The 15365-nt window shown below is 23.3% G+C and overlaps 1 protein-coding gene across 1 annotated transcript in view; it reads left to right on the top strand.

Moving 5' to 3' along the window:
* Window positions 1-1025: 1025 nt before the first annotated feature.
* Window positions 1026-15365, top strand: part of LOC136974848 (glutamate receptor ionotropic, kainate 2-like) — a 61175-nt gene continuing 46835 nt past the window's right edge. The window contains exons 1-5 of the mRNA XM_067269828.1: window positions 1026-1240; window positions 2793-2945; window positions 5779-6030; window positions 7405-7583; window positions 14158-14211. Coding sequence (XP_067125929.1) covers window positions 1138-1240; window positions 2793-2945; window positions 5779-6030; window positions 7405-7583; window positions 14158-14211 — 741 coding nt within the window. The 5' untranslated portion in view covers window positions 1026-1137. The remainder of the gene's footprint in view (window positions 1241-2792; window positions 2946-5778; window positions 6031-7404; window positions 7584-14157; window positions 14212-15365) is intronic.

Raw genomic sequence — 15365 nt, 5'->3', positions numbered from 1 at the left:
ATATTTTCTTAATTTGTTACTTCATTAGAATATATTAATTCCTTGCACATATTTTTATCCAATAAAGAAAATAAATATTGAGGCTAATAACCACAAATGTAATAATAATATTTATTAAATAAAATATGTGGTAATAACACTTCGCTAATTTATATACAGAATTATTAACCAACTCTTGATATGGATCTAAGTTATTAAGATGTGAATTATTACCGAATCAATTATAATGGATTTAATGTATTAGCATATTAATAACAAGTTCATTTGATTAAAACGGTTATTAATATTGTATATTCTATATAAATCTAACTTATTGTTTATTAGTAAAATTCTCTTGAAGATTGAAAACATTATTATTCTATCAATAAATATGAAGTAGCTTATTCATGAAACTGAAAATAGTATGCATTCTGCTACAGACTTAAACCAATTTTTGTTTAACAGTTTAAAGTATCTGAAATACAAAATCGAAGGAGAAAAGTTCATAAAAATAACACAGCTTATACAACAAATATATTTCGTTAAAACAAATGCATTAACGAAGACCGCAATACTTTTTCGAGATTATTTTAAATTAACAGATATGTTGAATATACAAAATAGATATTTTTCTAATTTTCTCATTAGTTTATCACCTCAGTTTTACTGAATTAAATAACTAAATCAAACTTTACATCAACGACTGCACTTTCTCTTTAATATAAAACAAATAAATTATACAGGTAAACAAATCTCCATTTATACACTTAATTAAAAGTTATTATAACTACAAACTAGTTTTGAGCAACTTATTTTTTAAAAAAATATATGCTTTTCTGACAGAATTGTAATTTTATGAACAAAAAACAATAAAAAATAAATGGCTAAATCTTAGAGATTGTCATTTTAAATATTTACATAACTGAGCACTTTCCAATTTCATTTTACTGTTAGAGAGGAGGTTGCTGTGTCCAGTAATTCGAAGCTGTCAACTTGATCACGCATGCCTAGAGAGAGAAAGTTCTTTCATTTGATGAAAGTACCATGTGTTACACATCAGACAAAACTGTGGACTTGTCGCTGGTTTATGGGACTGAATAGCTGAGTCCCAATGATGAGATACACTTTTAGCATGCAAGCATCGAAATACGACAAATTATGAAGAATATTGAATATTTCTGGATACATTTTTTATTTTTATTTTTTATTTTTCTTTTAATTTGCACAAGCACATTTTGTTTACCTCAAGTAATTAAAGTAGGTAAGTTACAAAAAACACTATCACTAACAAAACTAGAAACCGTTTATTTGTATATATTTTGTACAAAATAGACACTAACAATTAAAATTAACATTGCTAGTATTATTGCTAATGTTAGCATAACATTTTAATACTAGCAATAGTTTTGACGTATTGTATTACGTGGCACTCCCTGCTAATTTTACTCATTTGTAGTTGGTTTAAAATTTTAAACTACCCGTATATTTGGTATATATAAACAAAACTGGTAATTGTAATTCATAATTTTTATTACGCTAATTAATCGTAAAATCAACTGAACTTTTTAATTATAATTGACAAAAATAAATAAATTAAGTTAAAAAATATATTTAGTAAAAATATAAATATGTTTAATGTAATTTACTTGGAAAACATTATTTCTGTTAAAATAAAGCTCTAAGGAAAGTATTTCTCATTATCCTCGTATTATATGACATGCTAAAAGAAGGAAAAGTCATGTATTTTATTAGAAATTATGTGTTTATCCACTAGTAATAGCACCCCAAGGAAAAATAATATACATCAATGAATGAAGAAAAAATACCGAAGAAATATAACTTCGAATTAATTCCTTTCAAAAAATATCAAAATTTAATCAATAATAAATTACACTTTTTAACATTAACTCAAAATATGAATAATTTTATTACATAATACAAGCATCTGTTTTTAATTAACAGCTAGTAAAAAGATTATATTTTGAAATGCATATTTCCTCGAAATCGATGCTAATGATACTCTCAACAATATCCGTATTTATATCATTTCGGCATAATGTGGAGGTGTAAGCATTCTTGGAATGTAGTTGGTACAAGGATATAAATATCTCCATTTATCCTGCCGAATTTTCTCTTACACATCTCGTTCTATTTCAATAAACGCATTCAGCATTTTATTACTTTCACGTGTTTCTATGATTTTAAGTTAAATAACACAATTAACAATCTGAAAATAGTTTATTTTCTTTATAATTAACATAAAGTAAATATTAGCGTGGGTATAAACATTAGAATTTTCTTTAGATTCGAAAGAAGATAACTTATTCCTTATCGAGTGTCAATTCCGTTTATTCGATTCTAATCGTTATTTAATAAGTAGAATTTTTAAACGTCTTCGAATGTATTTTGGGAACTTTACAGAAACTGTTTTCCTAGTGTAATGAAGAATCAGCAATTTTACTCACAGTACCCAACAATAAAGATATTAAAGGAATGCAACTGAAGATCCGCGAACCAGAATAGATGTAGTGTTATCCACCTACATCAACTGTTATTTCAGCAAGGCGGATTTCTAAAAAAAGAAAATAGAAAGAGTGCTTATTTTCTATATACTGGTATATTGTTTTCTTTCAATTGCCCTATTTGGTTGCATCAGTGTTGCTTAATAAGTCGAATACTTAAATATATTTCAATTTGAAACGTTTAAAATGGTACTTTATGCAAAACTAATGTTAAATATTTAAGAAAAAGTAATTTTAATAATAAAAGAAATAGGCATATAATTATACTAATGAATTTTTATTTAATTACAGGCGCTATTTTTGAAGAGAACGAAGATTACGATGAAGTTTTTATAGACGCAATTAATAAAGTTAATAAAAATAAAACTCTTTTGCCACATTCGCTTTTATCTGCTGAAATAATGAAAATTTATCCAAGCGATAGCCTTCAAACTATGAAAGCCAGTAAGTAAGAAAAAGAAGCAGTCGTAGTTTCATCTTTCTTCATTAAAATTAGTTCGTCTTTTTATATATATTATAAACTGTCCTCTTCTATAATAATAATAATAATAATAATTTTAAAAAGTATTATTATTGTTATTTAAAAACTAAAAACGCTTGGTTAAAACTTTTTGATAAATATATTTAGATATAACGTTTAGAAAGAAAGAAGAAAAAAGATCTATTAAATATGAGTTATATCAGTAATTAGAGTTAATAGATTAAAATCCTCCTTTAATGTGTTAAAAAAATATTTGGCAGTTGTTGCATGTTAAGTGCCGTCAATTAAACTTATTTTTTTACGGAGTTGAGATAACAATATACAGTACTTTCTTTATTATTCAGTAATCATTGTCAATTATAAAATGGAAGCAAGCTTTAAAATTATGGTTTTATTCTTAATACATTTTCAGAAACAAAGAAATTGCTCATAACGTAACAGATATTACAAAAGTATTTATTTATTAACATAAAGCTTAATTTTATTTATTTATTTTTTATTTAAACTGCTTTTATTAATGGAAAAACGATAAACTTCATGAATCTGCGTTACGAAGTTCGTTACAATTATTTAATTCGCTAAATGAAGAAAAAACCAATCTATATTTTTCGATGAATTAATCATTAAAATAAATATAATTTTTATTTCATTTTATTAGATTTTGCATAAATACTTTATCTAATTAATATTTAAAAACTTCAAAATATTTATCTTGTTTTTAAAATGTAAAATTAATTAAATATATATTTGAAGTAATACTCAGTTATTCATTTATTTACAAATTGAAACCATTCTTACATCAACTTTAGTAAATTAACTTTTGAGATAAAGCTAAAAGATATAAAGGAATTGGAAAAAAAATCCCTTGATTTATTGAACGATAATAAAATCGAGTACAACGAGAGTTACTGTTCCTTTGTAACTCTCACGTATCTTTATAATTAGTTCATAAAAGAGTTCCGAACGAGTTAGTAAAAATAAATTTTACTCTATACCTGTCTTAAAGAATTAATTTAACAGTTATGAGTATTAATGACAAATAATTGTACGATACACGAAACTGCAAATTAATGGTAAATAATGATTCTTATCTAAACAGTTGGATATGCTTCGTTGAACTGAAACTTTAACATTTTAATTACGTTCATAAAATATTATATAGAAAAATAATTTGTAAAATTGCACAATATTAAAGGATAGAGCAACATATAAATAAAACAGAGTTTAAAATGTAGCAAAATAGAAAGTATGATAATAAATTATATTTTATTTTCATAAACAACGAAAAAGCTAGCGAAAATAAATAAAACTTTAAAAATTCAATCTAGGGTTTTATATATGTAAAATTTTTAAAATCCCATCACAGATACAAATATCTTTATTTTCTTTTAGTTATTATGTTAAATCATATGATAAATTAGCTTTATATATCAACATTTATCATAATAGTATATAAACATATATATAGAGTGGATTTATAATGAAAGAAAAATTCAGTTCGTAATAAATTGTTATATAAAAATGTATTTGTTATTACATGAGTACACAAACAATTGAAAGTAAATGAAAATATTCAGACCTTTATCCACTAGAGTTATTCATTATCGTAAAATGGGTCCATATGGAATCGAGCAATTCATATTGATATCATGCCTTACTAAACTATTTGGTATTTTCTTTTTCATTACATCTATATATCTTCTCTCTTAAGTTTTATCTCAGCTAGCCATTTCCAAGATTTAGAATACTCTAAAAGTAGATAAATTATTGCTGCCAATTTCGAATTTAATTGTTTGGATATTTTATTTTTAAAAGTCGATATTAAGAAATTTTCTCATTTATTCTGTCAGATGTTGCATTTACTTTGAAAAATATTATCTCTCATTTATTCACGATCATTTCACTACATTATTTCTAATAATTATAAAATATTTGATTATTTATCACAGTTTATTCTAATTTATTTCTGAAAATTATATTTATTTTTATGAAATGTAATTTTTAGAAGTAAATATATAATTTGTAATTATTTTGTATTAAAAATAATTAAAATAATAATATAGGTATTTATTTAAGTGAGGCTTATTATAAATTAAATAAGCTTTGTTTTAATCATAAAATAACTGGAATGATCGATAGTGCTTAAACTATTTATTTAAAATATACTTTAAAATATATTTAAGGCTATAATTTCATCACATTAAAGTTTAAGTTTTTTTATATATAAATTTTTGTGTATGTTTATCTTCCTGTCATGAGGGATGGATGCTTTTCTCCTTTCTACTTGTATGCTTATCTGTCTGGGTTACACGCTGACATACAAAGGTTGATTGCCAAAAACGACCTTGAAGGGCCTCTTCCTGTCACATGATTAAACTCATTCTACCAAAATAGAATTGTGATATTTCCAAAGTTATTGAACTTGTCAATTATGTAATACAATTATGAAAAATTGACTTTTTAAAAATAGATTTTAAAAATAAGGAAAATATATTTTTTATAATTTACAATTTTATTAATACTTTAAAACCGTTAAGTCAATTTTTATATAAAAATATTTGTATTACTAAATTAACATAATCATGCAATAAAGTTTTTATAAAATTTTGAGAAAGAATGCATTCGCTTGTATTTACATATTTATATAAATATATTTGCATAGTTTAATAAGCTAACTAGAAAGCCGTGTAAAAGTAGAATACATGTTCTCACTTTTTTTTTGTTTTGAAGTAAATTCTTTATATAATAACGTGTCCACCTAAGAGATATATTACTGTTGTTGCCATGTTCTTACAGCATGCAATCTTCTGGATAAAGGTGTAGCAGCAATTTTCGGACCTGAATCACCATCCTCAAGTAACTTAGTGGAGTCTGTGGCTAGAAAATACGATATTCCTTACATACAAATAGCATGGAATTACATTCGCCAAACAAATTCTTATGGAGTGAATCTCTATCCGCATCCATCCAGTTTAGCTAAAGCCTATAAAGACTTAACAGAGGTGTGGAAATCGGGAAAATTTACGATTGTTTATCGGGAAACTGAAGGTAAGCAGTCCGTAAAGTTTATCGTATTAGTGAATAAATGAAAAAGAATGTCTAAAATAAATAAAATTTTGTTTTATAAAATTGCTATGAAAGCAAAAGATCTAAAATTTAAATTTTGATTCAAAAATTTTCAAAAATTTTATAAGTAAAAATAATGATATTATACATTTCAAAAATTGTATTTATAATCGTTTAAACAATTTTGAAATAAATTATAGTAATTTTATTATATTTTAAATTATTGTAGACTTTATTAAGTTAATGTGAAAATATATATATATATATATATAATTGAAAGAACAACAGGATATATTAATTTCGAAAAGATAATATATTTTTATTCTAAACAATTTTTCATAAATTTATTTTCTAAAATGCATTATATTAATGTTTAAAAAATATATTTTAACAAACTTTTTTCTTTTAAATATGAACTGAATGAGACGTAGACTTGTATATTTTTTAAAGATTTTTATTTTTAAATTAAATATAAATTTATAATTATTTTGTTTTCATTTGTAAATAACACGATCGGAAGATAAATATATCATTTATTCTTATATTATAGAAATTCTGTTATGAAACAAACATGAACCATAATGATTTTTTTCAAGGATTTACGATCTTTACTTAAATCCTATAAAATCTTCACATTTATAAGGATATTGGAATGTTTACCATTTATACAAATCCAAATCACATTTATCTTTATAAATTATTAATATTTAAAAAGAACAGAATATTATCTGTTATAAATTAGTTTTTTTAATATTTTATTCGGTACACTGGTTTTCACTTTAATAGTCCTAACTATTATAAACTTAAATCTGCTAGATTTATATCTCACTATTAATCATCACAAAATGAATTCTACAGGTATATTATTGGCAGTTAATTATACTTAATACTTGTAAAATATATGTTAAATTTTCGAAAAGTAAAATATTTATTGATTATCCATTGAAGTCTTCTCAAGATATTTAAATTTTCGCAGAAAACATTTCAAATATGCCAGCAATGTGGCTTTCCATGTCGTAAAAAAATTAAATCCATTTACTCGCTAGAAAAAGAAATTAAGTTCATCATCCATTAGTAGTCACTGCAATCCATCAATTTTGGCATGGAAAGTTATCTATTGTACTTTTTCTGGATGTACTGCACAAGTGAAATAGGACAATTACATGAATGAAGAAATGAATTTAGCATAAGAGATAGCAAAGAACGACGAGTGTTATGTAGTAGATAATAAAATAGAATGAATTTTTAAAAAATTCTTTGATTAAAAATTATATAGTTACAGTTTTAAAGTCAAAATTAATAAAGTTTTTATTTTAAAAAGTGCATTTCCTTTTATTATATTGTGTCTTTTTTCAGCATTAACAAGAATATCGCGACTATTACAATATTTCAAAGAGAAAAAGAAATATTGCAGTCTTCGACAACATTTGTCAGGAGAACCTTATGAAAAACTGCTGAAAGAAATATCAAAAAATGACGAAACAAATATTATTGTCGATTTACCATTAAATGAATTGCATCATTTTCTACAAGTGGTAAGTTACATTTAAATTTTTTTATTAAGTAATTTAAATTTAAAACATCAATATTTACTCGTTATTATACGATTTGTAGTAGTAATGTTTATTACAAATAATCTAAAATCATTATTATTAATCATTCTAGTTTATAGATTAAACAATAAAAAGCATATACAGTATGTTGTCATAATAGTCATTTATTTATTTTACTTCTCTGTGATTTATTATATTATCAGATTAATGGTTATCTTCAAAACCATAACTGTAATAATGTAGAAATAAAATTTATCTAATCCATTTTATTGCTGGAAAAAAGTTTATCTTCTAGAGATTAATAGAAAATATCATCTTTTAGTTTTATTGTTATATCTGTAAAATATGATAGAAATGGGGGGATTACCGTATTAAATATAATTGGCTATGTGTACATATATATTGATTTTATATTAACAATTTCTTTTAAATTGTTTATTTTATGTACTGTACAATAAAACTTGTCTGAAGCAGAACGAAGACCTGCCAATCCGGAAAAAATATTCAGTACCGTACGACACAGGTTTCACTGTATATATATTAAATACAGTTTACTTGCTTTTACAAATTTAGATTATGAGGTTATTTTATTGGAAAGTGCTTAAAATTTTTTTAAAAATTAAGATTTAAAAATTAATCTTGCTCTATTAAATACCGATTCTAAAATAAACAATTACGTTCAAATAATTAATTAAAAAGACTATAATATTTATAAAAATCGAAACTAATTCATCAAGGTAAATGCAATTTCGTATTTGAAAAACATTATAAATATATCTATATTACAATATTATCGAAAATCATTAGATGATATTTTTTATGATTTCGATAAAATTATAATTTGTATCAGCATTTATCTAATATATGAAAAAATTAGTTTGTTAGTTTGTTCTTTATACACATTGACACGTTGAGTATATGTAATGAAATTTTTCAGGGACCATCCTTACATTCAGGAGGAGGTTAACGACTATTTTTGATGGAAATAACTTCAACTCCTTCCTGCATAAGGCCTCTTATCTATGTCTCCAGCGGAATGAATGTATTTGAATAGAAAAATTTATTTAAGAAAAAGTTATCAGCGAGCACAAAATATGCTTTTAGAGATTTTTGTTTTCAAGGGTTCCGAGCTTACATATTTGATTCATTTTTCTCGAAATTTGATTGGTTGGCCTATTACCATTTCATATTTGGCTGTGAATGTACATTAGAGTTAACATTAGAAAAAATTTGGATGTCTTGAATTATCTTCTCGTGCAGGTGGAAGTCAACCCGACCAATAAAATTGCACCATTCCGTACCATTCAAGTATCAGAATCTTAGCAAACACGAAATATATACTCGGGTGCCGAGCGTGCCGAGTATATAGCCAGGTCCTGGGTGCCGAGCGTGAATCTTTGGTCTGTTTCCTTGAAATCTGATTGTTCATTTGTTTTCATTTTTGTTAAATGAATTTAAATAAGATCGATTTAGTTTTTGTCCTTCTTCAAACTAGATCTTTGTTTTGTTTCTAGTCTGTTTTAATATTATCATTTATTTAACACTTCATGTTAAACATGACAATGATGACCTAAAATAATCGAACTCTTCGCATGGTTTTCATTTTATTGTTTGTTCTTACTTTTTCCTTGAAAAGCACCGGGCATATCTGCTAGTAAAGAAACTTATATTTATTCTTTAACTAAGAAAGTATAATGAGAAATTTGATATAATTAATTATGTGAATGTTTAGAAAATAACTAAGTACTTATTCCTTAATTTTTTCTCATGGAAACGATTTTATAAGCAATAATTAAAAGATGATTCTTAAAAATTTATCTATTCATCATAAATCACGTAATCACAGTTTAATTATAGAACATGCTATTTTACAATTTCACCTAAAAACATTTGCAATCATAATAATTACTTGAATACTGCTCCTAAAAGTTATAACACAGAAATATTCTTTTTTCAATTTAATTTTATTATTTTTCCTAAAAAACATTAACTCACTGTAATATAATACATTTTTCTATAGAATAATAACGTCATTATTATTTTTAAATTGATGTTTTTATGGCAAGTTTAAGAGTAAAAAGCTCTTTCAAGGTTTTTTTTAATATTAAATATCGGATTTTTTCTCAGATAAAGATAGTTTATATGCATTAGTACGCGTTGTAAATATGAGAATTTATTTTATATTTTTTAATGAAAAACATACATTTTAAGTATGATTTCTCAGAAAAATATCAATAATAAAGCTGATATCTTTCCTACTCGTCAACAATAATGTATTTTTATGTAATAATCTATAAAATTTGTGGTAGCCTAATTATATATTTGTAGGTTATCTCCATTTAAGATTTAACTATATTTTAAACTATTTAAATTAGAAGTTTTATATAATACTTATAATTAGAAAATTAATTCTTATACAAAGTAGTTAATTGGTTTATTGATTTACATTCATTTTAAGATTGATTTAGATAACATTTTAAGAAATAATTATTACAGAAAAATGATTTGTGAACATGTTAAAAATTAAAAAAAAATTACAGAAAGCTAAAAGAATGTACTAAAAAATTCTATTAACGGTAATGAATTTTTAAATGTATTTTTTTTTTCAAAAATTTATTAATTATCAAAAATAATTTCAGGGTAGATGATATTATTTATATTTGTAAATACATTCGTTTCATTAATGATTTAAAAAAAAAATAATTTTAAATTAAATTAAAGTTTTCATGCGTTGTTATAAAAACCTTCTTAAAATATTATTTCTAAATTAATGATCAAAATCCTATACGCATATATTTTTCAATTAAACTTACAAAAAACTAATTTTTCAAACAAAATTACAAATACAGAAATCTATAAGTAAACAAAATTAAGATTTTAATTAAAAGTCAAGTCATTTTTATATAAAGTTCCCAATCTGTAAAAAATGAATTTATTTAATAAAAAAACTAACATAAAAGTTTATCTTTATTTCGTAGAATATGGATCTTACTGAGGTTTTATGATAAAAAAAATATAATTTCTAAATGTCATATATATTTTATTTACATTCAATATATTTCTTAAAAGATATTCTTTAATTTATTTTAATCATTACAGTTTTCTTTAACTGATAACTATATTAAAAGCTGAAATAGATCTTTTATAATTCATACGTGTATTTGGTAACTTATTTTCTGTTTAGAAATCTATATAGAAAAATTAACGTTTATTTAAATTAAAATAAATGTCACAACGTTATCTCTCTATACAGCAGAAGTATATATAACATTTAACCGACAGAAAAATAGTGGAAAAAAATGAATGTATAATCTATATAACTTGACATTAGGAAATGACTTTCTTTCTAAAAATATTTGAAAGTTTTCTTGAATAAAGTGGAATCAAAATAGAATTTTCGAGATACCATTTGGAGAAAACGGATAGAATTTGATAACTTTAATCTTCTGCGAAGTGCGTTTGATAAATTTTGTTACAGAAGAAGCATAAATATTAGAAAATAAAAACATTTAAAAGTTTAATATTTTATAATAAGGTGAAGTTGCGAATTATTTAACAGCAACTCTTCTATTTTTATATATTAACACTTATTAGTTTCAACAGCAACTTTGAAAAGTTTCAAATATTATTGCAAACATGGCTATAACCCAAACAAAAATGAATTTAATTCAAATTATCACTTTTATTTTAAATAAAATACTTATATGCGTCTACTCAATTATCATAAATAAGTTTGTTATATGAAAATATGGAAGAAAAATTTTTAATAGTCTTGTATTAAAATAAATTCTGTAGTGAATGCGATTTTGATATAAATATTATAAATAAATATAATAATTTTTAATACGAATTAATAAATACAATCTTCTAATAAACATAATTATAATGTTACTCGTAGCCAGTCAAAATCAAAGTTTTATTTATGACACGTGATCTAGATTATGCAAATTATAGAGGGACACCTATCTAAACGGTAAAACGGAAAAATATTTGGTTCAGTGATATTCCGATTTACTCAGGTTTTACTGTCTTTTCTTATTATTTTTATGTTTATAGTTGTTTGAGCAGAAAATGATTTCTATGGGAGAACTTCCTAACAATAATAATGGCAGCGCATCTGCATTATTATAGTTAAAAAGTGCAATGTGGTTCTACTTTTAAAAAAATTAACTTTCTTATATAAAACGCTTTTATATTTCACTTCCTTCGTGTCGGTCTCAAATCTTGCAACTTAAATTTCATCCACTTCTAATCAAGATAGATATGTCCTCAAAGTTTCAGATTTCTAAACCCAATGACAATACATTTTAATGACGTTTGGGATGGGAGGATGATGAGAGTGGTCCCATCCTTCCTATTCTGAAACACGATAAACTTAACCAAATGTAGGATTTAATCTTGGCGATAAATTTAATCATCAAATGCACTGTAGTGAAGTATATAGTGGGATGATGCCACTTTACATTCCAAAGCCCGAACTCGAAAAACGTGACCAATGAAAGCGTTTTTATTTATTTTTTAATGTCATGTTTCCGAAATTATTCAAGCAATCGATCTCTGGCTCCTTAGCTAAAAACTGTCTATTTTCTTTTTCCTTTTTAGTTTCCTATTTTGCTTATTTTAAAACAAAAGATAGAACTTGAAAGATTAAATTAATTTATTGCATGTAACAAGTTCATTATGGCTGAAATCAATATATGTTTCTCAGATCTCATCTTTATTTCCCATATCTAAAGTATGATAACCAAAAAATATAATAGTTATAAAGATTGTTTTACAAAGAAAGAGGGTAAAAAATGTATTTATCAATATAATCACACAATTTATAGCCACATTAAGACGTGGTGTTGTCTTAATGTTGCTATAAATACATATGATTTTAAAAACAAAAACAAAACTAAGAATATCAGTTGGTTCTCCCATCAAATGGAACTTCATACAATAATGTGTGGTGTAGGTGAGACTAGCAAATAAGAGTGACCTTAGACATTATAGAGATGTAATTTTAACATTATTAATTTGTATAGAGCCCAAATTGAGATGATTTTGTATGCCTTAAAAAAGAGAGTTACTTGATAGAAGATAAGTTTAGACAGGTTTGATAGTTTAAGGCGTAAAGATTGTTTTTGTTTCATTCACTCAATTATTTTCATTAAAATATATTTCAAAAGTAGTTTCGCTTACTGTTAGATATATTTGATTTTCAGAGAACTAATTACATCTTAAATGTTCTATCATTTCCTAAGAATAGAGTAAATTTATAAAAGAATAATTATTGATTTAAAATGAATAGAATACAGCGTAAATTATGAATAGTTCATAATTAATATTACTAACTTTACATAACTTGTGAGATATTTTTATTATGAAAAATTATGTTATTAATATGTTAATTTTCTGTTTTGTCAACACAGATTATTTAAATAATCTGATTTTCTCCACATTAATTTTACTAACCATAAGACAGATTTAAGAAATTTGTTAATAATAAAATTCTTATATATATTAAACAATAAAGATGATTATTGTATTTTGGATAAAGTATCAAGCATAAAATATTTGGACCAAACCTGAAAGTAAAATGAAACTAATAGAAAGATAATGGGGAAAAAATGTAAAAAATATTTTTCTTATTAAGAATGTTTCTTATTAAAATTAAATATTTTACAGTAAAAAAGATGCAAGTAAAAGTTAACTCATAAACAAAATACAATAAAATAACAAGAAATGTGTTATAAATGTTTTAAATTACTAAGATAAAAAAATTATAATTAAATATATCAAACATTTGAGAAAAAAGAAAAGATAAAACAAAATAATAATAATAATGAACGAAATATCTTTTCAAACAATTAAAAAGTCTGTGCTTTTTAATTGTTTGAAAAGACTAAAAAATTTGGCGCAATTGTATTTTTGAATAGTCAGTTCTCTATTATAAATTATAAATTGGAGTGTTGTTTTATATTCAATTTTTAAATAGTGTTGCATATTTTGACTTGGTGTTTTTAAATTAATAAAATTAAAATTCTTTTCTTGAAAGAAATTTTGATTAAATTGTTAAAAATTTTATAAATTTAAAAGTTACATATTGTTATATTACGGTTATCATCAGTTCAACACCGCTTTCAAGTCTCTTAATAAAGTCACGCGAAAAGAGCATTTAATATTTTTCACGTTTTTAAAAATTTTATATTATAATCAACACAAAATGAAGAAAGTTGAAATTTAGCTATTTTATTTTTTTTCGACTTTCGCAATTATAAGATCATTGAAAAAATCAACAATTTTATTACAGAATTTAATATTATTAAAGAACAAAGTTAATTCCTTTTGAAAACTACTATAAATAGCTTATCTTGCAGCTTATAACAATTCACATTGTATTATAAATTTACGAATATTTGACTTTCTATTTATTTATTATTAATTACATATACTCATTAGTAATGGAATATTCAGATTACTTACATATTTTAATTTTAATTGAATATATTTAACATTTATAATTAAAATATATTTACTTCAACATTATACTAATATTAAAATTTAAATTTAGGCTGAAAAGTTTCAACTGATGACAGAATACAACAATTATCTAATCACATCTTTGGTAAGTATTTTAAAACATTAATAATAATTACTTTTTAAATAATTATTACAGTCATTATGTAACAATACAACAATTCTATCAACAATAATGTTTGTAACGTTTTATTTTATTGCTTATTATTTTTTAAATCTATCTTGTTTACTTTAGTTCTAATAACATAATAATACAAAACAAACATACGATGCAATTTAATTTCTAGACAGGTAAACATCCATTTTATAGAAATAAAGACTGAGACAGATAAATATTTTCATTTTATTTTCAGAATTATAGAAAAAATGAATAATAGTTACTTTTAAATATGAAATAAATTTTTAAATATGAGCTTAATTGACTAGAATATTTTATATTTAATAATTTAAAAGAGGTGGTTCAATTTTCACGTTAGAAACCAAACTTATTTTTTCTTTTTAATAACTTTGGGATTTTTAAATTTTCAACAATTTACTAATACTTAAATATTAATAAACTCTACGCCGTTTCATAGGCATAATATTTTTATATGTTTACTTTCATTTCAAATGCGATACTTTTATCGTACATAAAATATTGTGTGTAAATAATGTATGCCTTATGCTTCATCTTGATTGTATATATTGTTTAGTGTCTGAAATTTTTCATATTATATGCATTAAGTAAATGTGTGCTCAACTAAATTAATAACTTATAGAAAATCTAATGAAAAATAAATAAACATTGTGTACATTAGTCTAAGTATTAAACTTTACTATATATTAAAAGTCTCTCACTGTATCGAGCTTGATAATTCCAAAAAAATAAAAAGAAAATCCAAACATCATTATTATAGAAAATAACGTTTTAATAATTCGTTATAGCCTAATAGTTTATTTTTAAATATTAACAACGAAACATCTTTTTTTTATTATCAGTTTATTAAGCTTGTATAAATTGATGTGATATTGGTATAGCTTACGTTTCTTATTCATACCGTATTTTTGTAAAATTTATACTGTTTTTTTCCTTGAATAGAAATTGAATTTGTTTCAATAAAAAGGAAACAGAATAAAATAAAAATAAAAGTTTCTTCAAAGTTATAAAATCAAATTTATTTTTAGTTAGCTGCTTTCATTAATTTTATTTTTCTTTTTATAAATTTTAATTTTATTTTGTCTAAATTTTCTACCAAAACACAA

The sequence above is a fragment of the Centruroides vittatus genome, unplaced genomic scaffold (assembly GCF_030686945.1).
Source record: "Centruroides vittatus isolate TY-2023 unplaced genomic scaffold, ASM3068694v2 contig_357, whole genome shotgun sequence".
NCBI lineage: Eukaryota > Metazoa > Arthropoda > Arachnida > Scorpiones > Buthidae > Centruroides > Centruroides vittatus.
Note: the sequence above shows the minus strand (reverse complement) of the source record. Positions and strands in the feature narration are given on the sequence as shown.